We start from the raw sequence: 19,871 nt of genomic DNA, 5'->3' as shown, positions 1-19,871 counted from the left end.
AGTACCATGCTGAAGAGAGCACCTTATCGCTTTACTAGTGTAAAATTCGTTTGTGTATATTTTTTGAGTGGTGCAACCACTCCAAGGAACAGCAATGTCCGTGTTCAACTATGTGTGTGACTATGTGTGTGACTATGTGTGTGACTATGTGTGTGACTATGTTTGTGTGTGACGTTAATGAGCACCAGTACCAATGAGTACCAAAAGTGGCGCTGTTGTGCCAGAAAGAGAGAGAGAGAGATAGTGCATAGTGGTGCATAGATTTGCACCACTCAGTTACACGGGTGTGATTTTTTGCTCCATTAGCAGCGTGGCTAAGTTACAACCATGTCAGTCTGTCGGTCGGAACATTTCTCCAAAACTACTGCCATGACAATCTGTGCAGCTTCATGAACCCAAGACAATGGGCCCTACTGTTTGGTGACCCCATGGTTCTTCTCTAAATGTATTTCACTAGCATACATTTGACTTCTAACAAAGATTTAATGAAACATAGTAACATACTGCCTCCTAGATTGCCATGGAATTCACTGTGCATTCATCAGGCTCCCCAGAGGATGACCCCTACTGATTTTGGTTACCCAATATCCTATCCATTTTCCTCTAGTGCCGGCATTAGGCCACAATTTCCACTTGCACACACAATATCTATCTGGAGGAAGAACCCAAACATTTGGTTCTAGTATTCTGAGAATTTACCACTTTAAACCTGGCCCTACTACTTTGGGCATGTCATTATAGGCAAGTCTTCTCAATGGTTTTCCATAACAGCAGATCTACAAGCTCACAACACATCACGATGAGACACACTGTGAGCGTATTAGATCGCCTATTTTCGCTGTGCGACAGACACATGAACTGTTTTTGTTTGAAAACCTGTAAAAGGGGTATACATATATATTTAAATGTTTTATTATTTTAAGTTAAATGACAAAAAGGGTAGACGTAATAAGCTTAGGCTTCAGTCTATACCTTTTTTTCCCCAGACTAAGAAAAAAAAGTGATGAACTAAGAATGTTTTGTATGGGAAAAAAAAAAACTAATAAACTAAACTAAACTAAACTAAACTTAACTAAACTAAATATGACAAAGTATAAACTATAAAGTAGGGCATGAAGTGGCTAAATTAACACTCAACATTGATTTTACAGTTCATCCTTTCCCTTTGACTTCTTTACAAACAAAGAGGTAAGAGCACACACACTGACCAATAGTGGGGAGGTGCTGACCACGCGAAGCAGTCGTTTCTACACTAGACGAGGCAGCGCACCCCCCGCCCCCCACTCTTCTTCCCAGTCACCCCCACCCCCCGCCTCCCCTGGACCCCGCTCTTCTTCCCAATCACCCCCCGCCTCCCCTGGACCCCGCTCTTCTTCCCAGTCACCCCCCACCCCCCGCCTCCCCTGGACCCCACTCTTCTTCCCAGTCACCCCCCGCCTCCCCTGGACCCCGCTCTTCTTCCCAGTCACCCCCCACCTCCCCTGGACCCCGCTCCTCTTCCCAGTCACCCCCCGCCTCCCCTGGACCCCGCTCTTCTTCCCAGTCACCCCCCGCCTCCCCTGGACCCCGCTCTTCTTCCCAGTCACCCCCCACCTCCCCTGGACCCCACTCTTCTTCCCAGTCACCCCCCGCCCCCCCCTGGACCCCACTCTTCTTCCCAGTCACCCCCCGCCTCCCCTGGACCCCACTCTTCTTCCCAGTCACCCCCCGCCTCCCCTGGACCCCACTCTTCTTCCCAGTCACCCCCCGCCTCCCCTGGACCCCACTCTTCTTCCCAGTCACCCCCCGCCTCCCCTGGACCTCGCTCTTCTTCCCAGTCACCCCCCACCTCCCCTGGACCTCGCTCTTCTTCCCAGTCACCCCCGCCTCCCCTGGACCCCGCTCTTCTTCCCAGTCACCCCCCGCCTCCCCTGGACCCCACTCTTCTTCCAAGTCACCCCCAGCCCCCCGCCTCCCCTGGACCCCGCTCTTCTTCCCAGTCACCCCCAGCCCCCCGCCTCCCCTGGACCCCGCTCTTCTTCCCAGTCACCCCCCGCCTCCCCTGGACCCTACTCTTCTTCCCAGTCACCCCCGCCCCCCCTGGACCCCGCTCTTCTTCCCAGTCACCCCCCACCCCCCGCCTCCCCTGGACCCCGCTCTTCTTCCCAGTCACCCCCCACCCCCACCTCCCCTGGACCCCACTCTTCTTCCCAGTCACCCCCCGCCCCCCCTGGACCCCGCTCTTCTTCCCAGTCACCCCCCGCCTCCCCTGGACCCCACTCTTCTTCCCAGTCACCCCCCGCCTCCCCTGGACCCCGCTCTTCTTCCCAGTCACCCCCCGCCCCCCCTGGACCCCACTCTTCTTCCCAGTCACCCCCCGAGCCCCCCTTTTATGCCCATATATGGAGTTCTTTGTCAGGCATGCCCAAATATGGAGTCTATGCAGAGACGTCAGAATGATGTCAGAACAGGCCAGTTCCATATATGGACACTGGGCAGGGGTCCTGTCCAGAGCCCGGGCAGAGGCCTTTTTGGGAAGGTTCTGGACAACAGTGGGTCCGACCGTCACCGGGCACTGCACTCCCTTGTGCAGTGTGTGTGTGTGTGGAACGCGTGTGTCGAATTTGAAGTGGGCGGGGTGAACGGTTCTCGAGTTATGTGGATTACAGACGTATACGTAGTACGTACACACACACAGAGACTTGGTGGATGGATGGATATAGATAGAAGATGCTAGGTGAATGTGGCATCTGTTATCCGTCTGTCTCTCCAACAGAAGCACCCCTGAAGATCACGACCAGAAGGGCTTTCTCTTTGGACTTACTGTATATGACAGAGTGACAGATTGTGTCTCTCAAGGCGAGATGAATTCATGACACGAGGTTCACGCAAAGCACACCAGCAACATACTCGGTGCAGATTAGCGTAATTCATGCTAGGGGGAAGAAAATGGGTGATACGGTATACTGAGCATGTTGGATTTACGTCTGGCTAGTCTTGTCAAATCTCATCTTATGCCAACACTGTCTGATCCATGCATAAACAGCTGGAAGGCAAGCCTTCGCAGTCACACCCACCCCTGTAACACACCAAAGCATGCACGCACACACACACACACTCTCATGGAAGAAAATAAAGAAATTGTGTGATCCTGAGGCGACACACACACACACACACACACACACACACACACACACACACACACACACACACACACACACACACACACACACACACACACACACACACACACACACACACACACACACACACACACACACACACACACACACACACACACACACTTTACAGTAGGCAAGAACAAAACATGGTAATATATCAAATGCATAAAAAAAATCATCAAGAATCATACGTAAGCTAAGAACCTAACCGTGGAATATCTATATAATAATGAAACTATGCGTATAAACTATGGAGTGCTATGTCTACATGACATTCAATCTAAGTTACATACTGTAACACACACACAGTTTCAGTGGTTATCCAATATCTACTATTTGCCACACCATTTCCTGAGTGAGGGACAGTATGAGTGTTATTATTACTTGAGCGAGTCTGCGAGTGTGGTGTGTGTGGTCTAGTGACACAGCTTGTTGGACTGTCGAACAGGTCTACTCTACTATCATCATTACATCCTGCTCGCTCATGCGCGCGCACACACACACACACACACACACACACACACACACACACACACACACACACACACACACACACACACACACACACACACACACACACACACACACACACACACACACACACACACACACACACACACACACACACACACACACACACACACACACACACACACACACACAGGTTCTATGAATCATCAGAGTAAGAATATAGAACGAACTGATAAGAAACAGAGCGTAACAGGGAAAAGGAAAACGCTAGCTCAAAACGTTTTGAGCTTGTAGATTGGCTATTTTTGCTACGACAGTAATATGCAATGTGGCCCTCTGGAGTTGCCAACGGATTCGGTCTGGCTTATTAGCCAGGCTACTCTGGAGTGAGTGTGGAAATATAGTGGCTCTCTCCATCGTCACAGTTTCCCACCGCTGGTTTATACCATCTCTTTGTTGGCCGTGTTTTGCTGTGTGGTGTTATCTATGCTGCTGCATTGTCTGAAGGAAGCCAAACAAAAATACGCGGTTGTACTCTTATTATGTACCTGTACACAAGTCACAAGATGTAGCAATAAAGCACAACCTTGAAGGTTAGTTTGTGTGTAGCCGATTTGTTCACTCCCAAACCAGGAAGTGATTGTGTTAGGCTAGTACACACAGTAGGTCTATATAATAATTCTGTGGACTGTGTGGAATATCCCTTTATTGTCATTATTAATCAGTGGTTTAAATATGCATAAAGTATATTTGAGAATTTCCTTCATTACAACAAATTCCTTAGTTTAAATATTTAATATTTCCTGCGGAATTACAATAACTTTAATCCATTTTGGGCGGGAACCCCTTTTGGTGTTTTAAAAGCTTTATGTTCTACTTTAGCTATTGAAAAATAGCAGATCTACAAGCTCATAGCACGCCACCGAGTGGCGCGCTACGAGCTTGTAGGTCTGCTATTTTTGATATTTTGAATATTCTTTCAGAAGATTTTTTTTTTTTTTTTTACGTCAGGTCAAAATGGGTTAATTATGAAACGTTTCCTCATTTTCAGCGGAATTGCCCTTTTATAGAATCTCTTTTATAGCTGTGGTGGAATCTCCCAGTCAGTATTTAGTGGAAACATCCGGAAATATCCCCTCGACATAACTCTCTACAGCAGCAGTATAAATACGGCTTTATATGTTTGGTGGAATCCGATCCCTTGTTCCCCCTGCAGCGAGTGACTGAGAAATGATCTAAATCAGTCATGAGACTTTGACCCCTCAACACATGACTCCCTCCTAGACAGAAAGACAGCTACTGTAGATCTAGCCAACCTGCTGAGGTCCAACCTAGTTTCCAAACTAAAGTAAACACCAGCCAGCATAGAGCTATATATCCCATTTAGACCCAAAAGGTTCGATTCTAGAATGTGACCAGATTTGACTGAGAGACAAAATTACAGCTTTTCACCAGAGGAGAATTTTTTTATTATTTTTTTAAATTAGTTAATAGCACAGGCAGACTCTTCACATACTAGAGACTCTTCACATACTAGAGCATGTCTGAAATAAGTGTCAGAGATGAAATCGACATGTAAATATGAAATAAATGCTTAAACATGTAGCTATGTGTAATGTTAGAGACTACAGAAGTGAACCTTTCAAGCCTGTTTTCTCAACTCGCTGTTTCTCTGCCAGACATTACTCTATAAGCCATATCTCCAAAACTGGTGGGTCAAACTGAACAACCAATATGTCAATTTGAAGCTATGATTCCCTGCTTTCATATGACATAAAAAAACGAAAAATAAAACAATCCAATGGCAGTCCCTCAGTCAAATTTAGTCACAAATGTCTTCTACATCCTATATCAGTTTTCTGAAAAACAGTATGTTTCTATATCAGTGGTTCATGAACCTTTTCATGTCAAGGACCCCCACAATAATATATGTATATTTAGCTGCCGACACGCATCTCAAAATATTTAGTTCCAGGAACCACAAGAAGAAAATATTTGTGTTAAGAATATATATCCATCTCAAAATATGTAGTTCCAGGGACCCCCCAGAAGCCAATATTTTAGTTAAAATGTTCGCTCTGAAATATATATTAAATGATTTGCGCCACATTTTAACGATTTTTCAAAAATAGCAGACCTACAAGCTCGTAGCGCACGTGTAGATCTGCTATTTTTCAATAGCTAAAGCATAACATAATGCTAACACCAAAAGGGGTTCCCACCCAAAATGGGTTAAGTAAATTTATCAATACTGCAATGTTTTACTTACGTAAAACTAAAAAGTATCAATACGCAATTCAATAAATACTCTGTTAAATGGTAAATGGTGCATTTATATAGCGCCTTTATCCAAGGCGCTTTACATAGATTGTGCATTATTTACATTCACCCATTCACACACTACCCCTGAGCCACCACCACTCTGTTTTGTCTGTTACAAGTAGAAGTCCCAAATTCAAAACGAACTTGAGTAAAAGTATAAAAGTATCGGCATCAAAATATACTTAAAGTACTGTCTAAAAGTAAAAGCACTGTCTGTACTCATATTGCAGAATGTCCCATTACACAAGTTCAAAATCAAAAAAATAATCATTTGAAAATGGCCGATCTACAAGCTCAGAATGTGTCTCATCGCAACGCAGTGTGAATGTGAACTTGTACATCTGCTATTTTCAAATGTCTGAAATATATAGTGCTGAAGTGGTTAGTGTGTATCAAAATCTACAAAGTAACTAAAGATTTAATATAATTGCCTCCGAGATGTAGTGGAGTAGACGTGAAAGTATTGAAATGTGGAAATAATCCAGTATATAGTACAGTACTTGAGTAAATAATGCACTTAGTTACTTTGTATCACTGTCACTGACTATACTACAGACAAAAACACAAAATGATCCTTGAAAAGGGATAGAGGGCATTAATTGAGTGTTTGAGTTTTAAACGTATTCAAAGCATCAACAGTTTCTAATGTGCTTACATTCCCATGACCAAGGAATAGGCCAGATCGGTGGCACATACAGTGTTTTCACATGGAATTGTGTGTTTGAATAAACAGAACAATGTAAGATGGTCAATATGGCTTACTTGTTGTATGTGTACGCAAGTCAACTACTATTATTAACTGTTAACCCCATGTCACCTCATTGCATTGTGTATAATGCTAGGACTTCTGTCACTACACAGTAACATTGCTTAAAACTTAAGGATTCCTGGCTAATACTCCTTAAAAGTCTAAATAGTAAATATAGTAAATACATTATAATTGTCCTACAGTATATAACTAAAATTAAAAAAAAAAAAAAAACACCTTAAACATTGCATTTATTTTTGTTTAATAATTCACTGAATGCAACTCACGTCGCAAACTGATGTCCATGTGTGGCTCAGCCCCATGGAATGTATGAATTCATGTGCCAATAAAAACAAACGCAATTCTTCCTACGGTTAATATGAGCATCAAAGCAAGATCTTAAACACTTTTTATTAGCTCATGCATTCCATAGGTTGGACCACGGATGGACGAACATCATCATCAACGGGATTTTGAGAAAATAAATAACATTACATTTTTTATTTTAGTTATAGAGGGGGAATTATAATGTATTAAAGCATATAAAGCTTATCATTTTGTGAGGATTTGAAAGTAGCCTAATATTACATTCTACTACTGCAACTGCCAATGCTTCTTAAAATATGTGACAAAACAGCATACTGGTTATCCAAGTTGTTCTAAGGCTCTAATCTCATGAATGTTAATAAACTTTCCCAGTAGTAAACTTTAAATTGTTAACAAGAATGAGCTACATTATGACCAGGTGGGTCACAGCAGGGCTATCTCCCTCCAGGGACCAACAAAGGTTTATCTTATCTTACTCTTAGAACATTCTGGACACACAGGTCTGCACTGCAAAGCTACTGTAAAGTCTATGGAATCTCAATCAAGCAATACTTGTTTCCACAATCATGCCCTCCTTTGATAACCTGACTCCGCCCTGTGTACTCTCTGCTGCCACATCTGGCAGGTTACTCCTTTGAAGGATCTTAGCAAAGTTCCATCATTTTGATAATTGACATTTGCTTAAAATGCAGTAGCATTTTGCCCCCAAAAAAGGTGATCTCAGTGTTAAATGGACTATTTTATCAATAGTGCTTTTATTTAGAGATGTTCCGATAATCGGCCAGCGAGCTGTGATATCGGCCGATATTCACTCTGATCGGTAATCAGCATTTACCCCATCTATGATTGGCAATTTACCCTAACTGGAGAAACTGATCTTTTACACCATTTAAGTGGTATAAATGTCATTATAACATCATTTTGCATTTTTGTGACAGGCCTAAACATTCTCCCCTTCCTCCCCACACACAGGAACAGTTTTGACGTAGGTTTTGACATATAATCATTTTGGAAATATTCAACTTTTCACGAGATCAGTATCGGTATCAGACCTATCGGTATCGGACGACGATCATGAGAAAACCAATCGGTGATCGGTATCGGTCCCAAAAAACCTGATCGGAGCATCCCTACTTTTATCCAAAGTGCTTTACATATGCATTACATGTGCATTACATTCACCCATTCACACACACACAGTCATACACCAATGGAGAGGAAACCATGCAAGGCTCAAACCACCTCAATTAGGGGTTCAGACTAAAGTCTTGCTCAAGGACACTTCAACACTAACTCTGAGGGAGCCCACGTTCTCAATGCGGCCGCTGTATCGGCTGTACCGCCCACTCTATCCCTGAGCCACTAGCCACTGCCACCACGATGGAAGTGTTGACTTCCATCGTAAAGTACCTGACATACAGTATTATATGGTCTGAGACGCTGGGGTAACTACCGGGTATCTTGTCTAAACTGTGTAGCCTTAGTGCAGGGACGGGCAGCATAGTGACCTTGTTACCTGGGTAACCCACAACCCTCCATCCCGAACAGCTCTGGACTGGAGAATGTGTTGATATGCAGCACAGCAAATGTGCACAGACACACACACAAACACACACGACAAGGCATTTCATAGGGGTCTGAAACGGGAGCCGTCAAATAAATTGCCTGGGAAAGCTGTGGCTGTTAGAATGACATTGTTCTCTCCCATGTAAACAGAATGTATGTTGGGGGTATATGGAAGAGAGAAGAGAGGGAGGGGAGCACGGTAGGACAGGAGGAGAAGAAACAGGGAGAGGGAGTGAGAGGGGGGGGGGGGTGGAGGGAGGGAGGAGTGAGAGCAGAGGCGAGGGGGTAGAGGAAATGTCCTACTTATACTCGTCTCTTGTATACAGTATAAACTATGTGAACTATGTCACATAATGTCTGTGTATGGTGTATGAAGGAAAGTCCTAAAGCTGTACAATTTCCCGTACATGGATTCATTGGCAGCTCGCCACAATATTGGAGACAAACATACTGTACAGTCAGTGTACATTCAATGAAAAATGTTTGTGGCGATGCGGTTGTTGATTTTTAATAAAGTGGAGTTTAATGACAATTTGACAAGCAACTGGTGAATCAGTAATTTCAGTGGATTTCTGCCCTTTGCCTGATTTTCGGAGGACACACGACAACCTTGCCTCGCCTGTGTGTGTGTGTGTATGCGTATGCGTGTGTGTACGCGCACGCGTGTGTGTGTGTTTGCCAGACACCACCACAAAAATACCCAATGATGACTTGAGACAATGCTGGCATAAACTTGTTTCTGATGGAAGTAATAATGGGGAGGGTAAGGAGACAGTGGGGTAGTGTGGCACTGGTCCGACCACTCATTAGGCCAACCCCAAACCCTAATCGCACGTGGACGCCACGGGGTGACCGGAAACCGGCCACGTCGTAGTCGGACCAATCGGATGTAGGACTAATGTGGTCCACAAGGAGCCCGGGCAGGCATGCAGCCAAGGCCCACACAGTCCACAAGGAGCCCGGGCAGGCATGCAGCCAAGGCCCAGACAGGCCGGGGGAGATGAAACAAAGGGGCACAATTATTAACCATCTCTATATCTAGGACAAGAGGCAACCGTCAAATGAAACATATTACAGTCACTATCACCCGTGTGCACTCACTGCATGCACTGGCTGGCACACATTACAATACGTGCATCATCCACGCATATTATTAAGGCCTATGTGGTTGCAGCAGTGCCACACAGTGACACACAACACACACACACACGTACGCACGTAGATCTATGGTACAATGGTTGCTAGGGGAAGTGTACACATAGCCACAGTGACCCTCGTTCACACAATACTGGAACGTTACCCAGAATTTAGCTAAATCACGAAAGCAGCACACAATAACTGCCTGTTGAAACTTGATGGTTGGTTTACTGGATTTCTTTTGAGAATTTGACAGAATGACTAAGCAGATTTCTACTCTTTTGCTCGGCCCATGTATCAGGCCGTTTGTAGTTAGTTACTATGTGCCAGAGAGAGAGTCATTATTTTGCTCATGTGTCAGTCAGCTGGTTCTGACGCCAATTATACGAGTGGTCATTTATTTTACACTAGTCTGTCAATCTGTAATTTCGTTATCATAAAGCTGCACAGCATCAAAACAGCCGAGCTCAGCAGGTTTATCAGGCAGCTGATGATGTGTTTTTAGTACATACACAGTAAGAACATCAGCTGATGTCACACGGATCTCCACATTTACGATATACTGTACAGTCATACGTACAACCTGTGTTCTTCAAGGACAGGGTCTAAGTTTCTGAATTGAGACTGTGAATTTGTCTAAAAGGTTTCAGTTGCTATGTTCTTAGACCATGGCCCAAACCGCACCAATGATTCACCATGCAACTCCTTGCAACCAGTTGCATGAAACTATTATCCCCAATGGCAGTTGCAACAAGGAGTTGAATCTCCTTAAACAGTTTTGTTGTAAGGAGTGGTAAGTGCGGTTTGGGCCCTCAGAGAGAGAGCAATTTTGGTACAGCAAGAACCTACAGTTTGGTAGACAAAAAGCGTCATGAGATGAACAAAAACAATCAACAAATATTATACTGCTGTTTATCTTACCTATTCTCAATAATTATCAGTGTGTAGCTTTAGCTAGACACAAGACGAAACGAAAAGATACATATCAATATCATCATCAGCTTGTATCTGTGTAGCTTATCTGTGGGGCGGCAGTGGCTCAGGAGTAGAGTGACCGGATGTTTGAATCCGGGCTCCCCCAGACTTAGTGTCGAAGTGTCCTTGAGCAAGACTCTGAACCCCTATTTGCTCCCGATATGCAGGTTGGTTCCTTGCATGGTTTCCTCCGGCATATGTGTGTGAATGAAATGCACAATCTCTGTAAAGCGCCTTGGATAAAGGCGCTATATAAATGCACCATTTAGCTTGCACTGCATTTTTGTGTTGCCTCTAGCCATGGCAGGGTCACGGCTACGTTTAACCCCTTGAGCATAGTGCTGTAATAGAGTATCAGTATGCCATCAAAAGGTCATCATATATTCATCATCCTTACCTAGTACCCATTTGTATGGTCACTGTAGGGAGATGGTGAGGTTATTGTGTGTAAGCATGTTACACCACTATGGTATGCTCACGATTCACCATCCAGCAGAGGTTTAGCATAATGACTGGTTTGGAATCCAGGGAAAATTCAGCAGAAAAGAAATCACGGCATCTTCCAATTTTCCATGCACCCTAAAGCCTGCATTTTTATACACTGTCTAATAGAAAAAATGTATAAACAGATGACAGACAGACGGCAAAAAGAGAGACAGATATAACAGTGGATACCTGCAGTAAAGGGGTCTTGTGTCTAGTGGCTGTTGTTCTGAAAGGTCTGGAAAGAAAGCTTATTACTCAGCAATTAACCAAAAACTGAAAGATTTTGCTGTTGCTCCACATGAGACTCAGGGGATTAAACAAATGTTAATATCCATTCATGTGCATTTAGAATTTATGACATTGATGACATTTGTAGTTTACAAACTCTACATCTTCCTCACCGTCTACATCTTTAGCCTCACCGTTCAGACTGACCGGCTTTGAGTATTTGGGATTGCGTCCGTTTCTTAGAATGTTATGTTAAGTACTGTATTGGACATTTTGATGGCCAAACAGCTGGCTGGGTTTGATCCAGCGTTCACTGCAACCAGGGAGGAACAGGGGATGTGAGGGAGAGGAAGGGAGGGAGAGAGGGAGATGACCAGGGAGGACAGGGGATGTGAGGGAGAGGAAGGGGGGGAAAGAGGGAGATGTGCAACCAGGGAGGACAGGGGATGTGAGGGAGAGGGAGGGAGGGAGAGAGGGAGATGACGAGGGCAGAAGAAGAGGAGAGGGGAACACATTCTAAGAGGAGTCAACCGGAAAAGACAGGCAGCTGTGTTTTCTGGGGCTGGGAGGGAGAAATGGACAAGGGAGCTAGGGGAGAAAAGGGTGGGATGGGGGGGTGACTGACCAGAAACAAGGTTAAGCCGGAGCCTGAATAGAACTTGGTGTTGCAACTTAAGCACATGCAATCCATCCAATGCAAGCTGCTATTGTTGTTTGTTTGGTATAACTAGACCGATGTCCGGCTGTAGAGCACAGAGTCGGTAACGATGGAAGTTGGAGATCCATTCCCCACCCGGTTATGCAATACCTGTTGTACCCGTGTCAGAGTACCCGTTCCACCCATCTGTCTGTGTCCCTTTTATGCCCATATATGAAGATTTGTGTTCCTTTATTCCTATAGATGGAGTTCTGTGTCAGGCATACCCAAATATGGAGTGTTGTGATGTCATAACAGGCCAGCTCCAGAGCCCGGGCAGAGGCCTTTAGTGGCGGTTCTGGACAACCGTGGGTCCGACCGACTCGACACCGGAACGTGTGTTTCGAATTTGAAGTCGGTGGGGCGGACGGTTCTCGGGTTATGTGCATTACAGCCGTACACACATACAGACAGACAGACGTACAGAGACGTCATTGGTGGTGCATTTATAGATAATAGATGCTCAGCATGCAATGTGAAGATGATGACGATCTAATCTATGTAATACTGAATGCTTAACAGTAAAGGTCCTTGCAGACTGGATAGGTTTTCTTTTTCTTTTTTTTTAATGCCCATTATGATTCCAAAAGAAAAGCATTGTTCTCTTTCAGAATTCACTTTCTCCATTCATCATCAATACAGACACCTGTTTCCCTGTCACCTCACCCGCACTTTTCTGTCTGCATTATCGTCTCTCCTTCCCTGTGTTCATCAATCTACACACCTCTCCCTCCCTCCCTCACTCCAACTCTCCATGTGCCCGCAAGGTATTTGTTTTATTAACACAACATCCTTAATTAAGAAAGACATCCACCCTCACACATTGACGGAGACACACTAGCTCACAGCCTCACACACATGCCCTTGATCCATTGGGCTCTTTACTTCACCTTTTAAATTATTAGCGCACACATGTGCAATCAAACAAAAAACACACATTCACAAAAACTAAAACAGAGTTAGTTGTTTAGCAAACGACAAAAATCTCCTATACCCACCAGGAGAAATACAACAATGTGCAAACAACACGGCAGCAAGATTTGTTAACTGTTGCGACAAAAGAAGGTTTAGCCAATGGAATACAACCTCCCTAAAGACTACTACCAAGTAGACCGCTAGACCTACTGCACATGTAAACAGAGCTGCTACCTTTAAACACATCTTAAATCTAAGGCTTTTTTGTATGCTATTTAAATAGTCTTAAGAAATGCTGCTATTTGTCCCAAAGTGACTGCAAAGCATTGCTGCTATTCGTTTCAAAAAAGCTTTATACCCTGTATAACATGTAAATAACGACGCAATTATGTGACATAGCTCTGTTTACAAAACACTGTACCTCCTCCAACTGTATACAGTACTTTCCCCAATTTCACTGTTTTTATCATATTTTGGCACTTGCTTTGGCAATGTAAATGTCTGTTTTCTCATGCCAATACAGTTCCGTTGAATTGAATTTGAATTGAATTCTTAGCAACCCCTCTCTATATTACAGTATGTACGGTACATTACACACATAAACCCCTATTGAGAGTGCCCAAGCATGGCTTGACTGGGTGCATTAACAGCGTCACCCATGCCCTTATACATTGCATCACGTGACTTCACAAGTTCACACACCCTCTGCAACCAGTTAAGAAACTAGGCACTGACTTGCCCGACTAACCACACAGAAACCTTCTACTGCCATGTTTATCTCATCGACTGACTCACGGACGGTACACTGACATTACTGCCCACCGTTTACCAAAGCACAGTTTGTTTGTTTTTCAAGGAACGCAGCCATTCGGTATGTGAAAATCAACTTGCAGACATTTGAAATTTGCTCGAGATAGGATAGGTGATTCATCCAACACACTAAATATAAAGGTGTAGTAAGTTTTTGTCTAAACTACAGTCCCTAGAGAAAAGATTTCATAACAAAATGCCATGAGTCATTGACTGCAGTTATCTTCGACTAACAATTTTAGTAGCATTTGGTGACATGATTTTAATAACTCTGAAGAGTCTGAACTGAACAAATGTAACCACTTCACTTTTTCAAAATGTAAAAGGAATAAAGAGATTAGCTGATTAACAAGGTCTCAGTCTTCAAGCAGCTAGATCGGCTATTTTCTCTGCGTGACGCCATCGTATAATATAAAGCATGAAATAGGGCTTAAGTAGTTAAATGAGACTGAAATGGTGACTGTGGCAAATCAAACGTTTGGGTTTGGAGTGGACTCCCTACGCATACTCTCGCCTCTCTTTCAGTTTGACCAGTCAGTCAGGACCTCCTGTCTTGTCAGTCAGACAGCCATACTTCACTTCACTGGGCCACAGCTCACCTCAAGCAGACAGACAGACCAGGTCACAGCATGGCAGCATCTCAGTGGCAGCACACAGAGCTTCCATTCAGACAGACACCCTCCCTCTGTGCATGCATGCACGTGTGTGGTGTATGTGTGTGCGCGTTGTTGTGTGCATGTCTGCATGATAGGCGGCAGGAAGCCAGCCCAGTAATAGGATGTTCCTCATTGGCAACGTGCCTGGTGTGCACATGCACACGCACGCGCACACACACAGGCACACACGCACACACACACACAGGTAACAAAGGTAAAAATCCACAGTAAAACAGAACTTCGCCTATGTGCCAAGTCCTGTTATTTTATTCCATTCCAACAACAAAAGTTAGTTAGAACAGAGAACCAGTATAGTATACCATCTTCTATTGACAATGATAAGTCTCCGAGGACATGCGAAGTGGTGCTCCAAAGATATCGGCATATTTTATAAATCATATAGTCTGTGAACTTGTGAATCATTTACGAAAAACAAACACTTTCCGAGTCCCTGAAGTACAGTAAATCTCCAATTCAGTGGTGATGTCCTCCACATGCACTGTTGCACACACACACACACACACACACACAACACTTATTTTCTTCGGTGTACTTGGGTTCAAAATGATGCCATATACGGCAATAACAGGTCTACCTCAACTTGCTGTGCCTTTTTTGACATATGCACACATTTAACAAGTTGAGAGAAATAAGATCACTGGTTTTTTTTTAACACAGCTTATAGGCTAGAACATGAGTCAAGGTGTCAGGACAAGAGTTATTTTAAAGTTCTATACCTTGTAAAAAGAATCACAGTGGAAAATAATGATGGTGGCAAACTTAAAGGTCCAAGGCAACTCTGTTAAGTTCAAGTAGAAATATCCTTTATTCCGTTAAGAAAAGCAAGGGTTAAACTGTGATTTTTATAGAACTTTAAAAGTGCTCTTGTCCTAAAACTAAAAAACCCTCTCCAAAGAGCACCTGTTTACAGTCTTCTATATTATCACCCACAAAGTGAATTTTGTTGAGTCTACTGGGCTATGATTTACCGGTAAACAAATATTAGTTTAATCTGATGAGGATGAACAGATAAAAGTGTTTACATAACAGCATTTGCGTCAGATTTAAATCAATTATTAGGGTTTATGAAGTCTACCCATTGTCTGAACTCTGTTTCAGACAGTACTAGAATATGTTTTATCGTGCAAATGAAATTATATTAAAGTATTATATTATTATTATTATATAATTATACATGTGTCAATCACAAAAATGACACTGAACAATGAGTTGATGATGATTTCCACATGGCAGATCACTCTATCTATCTATCTATCTGTCTTGTGTGGTAAAGGTTACTTACTTACTTCACCTTTGGTTTATATTTTTTGTTTTTGTTTATGGTTTAGCTTTGTCATTGAAGCCAAGGGACACTTTTGGCCAGTAATCCTGTTTAGTAATGAGAAGAACACATGGTAACGTCATCTTAAGTAGTGAGCCCTAATTTGAGTACTTTTCTCCATATAAAGTATTCTAATAAAGTGATAAATATGCTAAATGATACCGTCCAACCCAATATTTTTACTGTATGTCTGAAGATACTATTAGCCTAATCTGCTAATACATTCTTTCTGAAACCTGAGGTCCAGGAAAAGTAAAAAGTTAATCTAATTACTTTCAGATAAAATGAACTGAACGAACTCACAAGCTTTGCTACATTAATATGAAGGAAGTTGAAAATCTTCTTGCTTCATTCCTCTAGTCTAGTACCCTCTCGGTCTGTCTCAGCCTGACAACTAATATTATTCCAGAACCAAGGACACAAAAATGAAGTAAGCTCCCATTGCACATGGAACACTGTGTGTGTGTGTGTGTGTGTGTGTGTGTGTGTGTGTGTGTGTGTGTGTGTGTGTGTGTGTGTGTGTCACACACACACACGATTTAAGAGACTGCTGGTTGCCACTGGTGACTGACCACAGTTTTTAACACCCCAGCAGCATCCAGGACAGGACAGGCTGCCATACTTACTATCCTTTAAAATGAAATATAAATTCTAATTCAATTCATTCCAATGAATGGCAAAGCATTCACAAATATCCAGAATGGCAACGCCACCTACCACATATTTTGATTAAGAAAACAAAAAAATAAAAATTATAATCATAAAAATGATGTCAACCCAATAAAAAGCCGGCTGATGTAAGTCGGGATGAAAGTGAGACACTCACACACACACACACACACACACACACACACACACACACACACACAAGTCTGACATCTACTGTGAATATGACCAAGAGCAGAGTTTGACTCGGGTCTATATAGTCGAGTGAGTAAAGTACCATCTGATCAATGATGAGTAACCTCCTTATAATGGGCTGGGTGGGGGCAGGATATGCATTATGAGGGGGGTCGGATGATTCGGCTCCATCCATCCATTCCATTCCCTGCTGCTTTTAAACATTCAAAGTTGTGGGGAAAAGAATCATGGGACTGTTGATCACATCACAACGCACACACAAAGGCCAGTCAGTAAATCCATAAGAAATACAAATATATACCGCTGCATTTTCCATTGTGGATGACTGTTAAAAGGGCTGGGGATAGGTGCTCTACCCAAACCCACCGTCTGTCTCTCCCCTATATCTGCACACGTTAACGGTATTCTTTCTGTCTTGTCTTGAGTCCCCATCGCTGAAACAGGGTGTGACATCCACAAATCCGCCTTAAGACATATACTCCATGCATGGCTGCTGCTCTCGCAGCCAAAAATCACTGCAACGCGTTTTTTTCCCCTACCAAAAGACAACAAGAAGCTATCTGACAAAGATGCCAAAAAGCATTCGCCGCCACACAGCACACACACTTGACATTTCAGTGTGCGGGACGTGTCTATTGTTCAGCCCGCTGTCACACCACCATGGTCACCACTGACTACCACGGCGCATTGGCTTCATTTAGACTTCGTCCCACAGCCGTGTCGCTCGAGAATTAAGTATTTTCAACAGTAAAGTGCAATTTCAGTGGAGAATATGTGACTTTTTTTTGGCGTGCCACAAATTAAAGTAGTCCGTGGGCTGCTATCTATCCGGGCGGGGGCCAGCTAACGTTAGCCCGCTCCACACACAAAGCTAAAAGGTAACACAGCACCTTCCTTCCTTCCCTGGATCCCAAGTCTGCCTGCCCTGTGTTGCTCGTGCAAAAAAAAAAAAAAAAAAAACCTGAACAACATCAACAAAGAAAACAGCGAAGCAGTTTGTCAAACACACACAGGTTAACAACAACAGTGCAAACATACCCAGAGCTCCGTTCCCCAACTCATCGCGGCTTCCACTTATAAGTTCTCCCCAGATTTGACGCCGTACTCCCCGCTCAAACTCGCCACGGCTGCCGCTTGGCTTTGGCTTGGCTTCCCAGTCCACTAGTGTGTGTGTGTGTGTGTGTGTCACTTCCTTGGCCACAAGCTCCGCTATCCTCCTCCTCCTCCTCCTCCCCTCCTGGCCTCCCAGAGTCCCAGTCAGAGACCGTGCCCCCGACCCACGTACGGTTCTTGGGGCAATGGGGGCCATAAACAAAAAGTCTAATGGGGTCTGGGGCGGGGGCCGGGGGGGCCCTGTCCTCATTAGGCCTGCCACAATTGATTATTTTTTTGGAGATGTTTCTAACTTTCTATCGATTACTTTTTCGATTAATTGAATAATCGTGAGGCGCGTTTTTTTTTTAATATCTAGGAATGATGCCTCCAAGTCGGCCATTCCATGCAGCCATGAGCCAAAATTGCATTACAAAATGCCAGAGAGGACTTTATAAGCATTATTAGCCCTACTTCATAGCAGATCTACAAGCTCACAATGCCAGAGAGGATTTTAAGCATTATTAGGCCTACTTCATAGCAGATCTACAAGCTCACAATGTGTCAAGCCCCAGCCAGCAAGAATATAGGAACCAATAGAAAGATATTTAGATATTAGAAAAAGTAGTAGCCTACACAATATAATAATGTGTCACAATATTATATTGAGGTAGAATTATCAATAGCCATAGGGCCATGGTATTATAATACCGGTACTATGCATCATTCACACTATTCAAAAAAAGTAAATGCTTAAAATATGAGAGGACCGAATTATATACACATGGGCACCTGGGGGCTTGCCTGGGGTGACCAGGGGGCTGATGTCACGTGATGTCACGATGACCTGGGGGCTTGCCTGGGATGAGCGACAGGGATTTGAGTTAGGTGACGTGACAGAGTGACGGGGATTGTGGGTTAGGTGTCAAAAACGCACGGTTTCATAGTTAACTGCGACCTCCGGTCGCAATTATTATTATTATTATTATTATTATTATTATTATTATTATTATTATTATTATTATTATCATTATTATTATTATTATTATTATTATCTTGAAAGGACGGGCCCCGAACCAATCATGGGTAAGATAAACAAACGAGTAGGGCGACTGGGCGAGGTGGCCCTGGTCAGAGATCTCATCTCCCTCCCTTCTTGACTCAGTCAGAGATGTACCTCTCAGCTCCCTCCTCACTGCCTCAGAGATGAACACACACCTCACCTCTCAACTCCTCCCTTCTCCCTGCCTTCAGCCAGAGCTGTACATATAGGCTACTAGTACTACTACTACTACACCTCTCAGCTCTGTCACTGCCTCAACCAGAGATGGAACAGCATCCATCCAGGGTGACTATTCCTGTTCTGTCTATAGAAGTGTCTATTTGTACGTCTCTAAATGTTTTGATGATTTAAACATGGTGGACCCTATTGGAAACAAGTGTAATGCTTAATTGGGTCGTCCACTCACAGTTAACAGCCTTTGTATTGAGTTTGTGCTTGAAATGTACTGTAATTCTGCAAACTGTTAATAAATTCTTCAATCAATCAATCAATCAATAGGTAGGTTCCTGTGAAACTCTGTGTACAAAGGCAAAACATTGACCCCTGAGGCTGAAAGTCTTAAAAAGGCCCCCAAATCAAAAGAAGGGTGTCAAAATGTTTATCATCTAAATGACTATGTATATCTTACACATTCTGGTGCAACTCCTAATGTGAGAATATTTTCAATGGAACTTTAACTGATATACTTTTACACGTGACTAGAACATATACAGCCTCTAGTCTGTGTTTGTTTGCAGATATACATACATAGAATGGATAAGGTTGCCTCAGAAGGACCTTTTTTATAATTTTTTATATCAGAACAATTTTAATCTTTGGAAATTATCCTTTTTTTCCCAGGCAAATTTCCCCCTGAACTGTCAACTCCATAGAGTTATACTAAGGTCAACTCGACCAACTGCCGGGGGGAAAAGACACAACCGTTAATTAGTGAACACCTCCCTCTAGTGGCAAAGATCTCTCTCTACAGTTCTGCGGTGAATGGAACTTCTACGCTCACCATTGTTTCCGCAA

General features: G+C 43.4%; 1 protein-coding gene across 3 annotated transcripts in view; it reads right to left on the bottom strand.

The window, feature by feature from the left end:
• Positions 1 to 17,914, bottom strand: part of fnbp1l (formin binding protein 1-like) — an 81,517-nt gene extending 63,603 nt beyond the window's left edge. For all 3 annotated transcript variants that reach the window (XR_013790365.1, XM_079505323.1, XM_079505322.1), the window contains exon 1: positions 17,741 to 17,914. Coding sequence is in view for 2 of the 3 variants with exons in the window: in XM_079505323.1 (XP_079361449.1) it covers positions 17,741 to 17,764 (24 nt within the window). In the remaining variant the exon portion in view is untranslated. The remainder of the gene's footprint in view (positions 1 to 17,740) is intronic.
• Between the last annotated feature and the right edge of the window lie 1,957 nt (positions 17,915 to 19,871).

This window comes from Electrona antarctica (assembly GCF_951216825.1).
Source record: "Electrona antarctica genome assembly, chromosome: 7".
Classification (NCBI taxonomy): Eukaryota; Metazoa; Chordata; class Actinopteri; order Myctophiformes; family Myctophidae; genus Electrona; species Electrona antarctica.
Note: the sequence above shows the minus strand (reverse complement) of the source record. Positions and strands in the feature narration are given on the sequence as shown.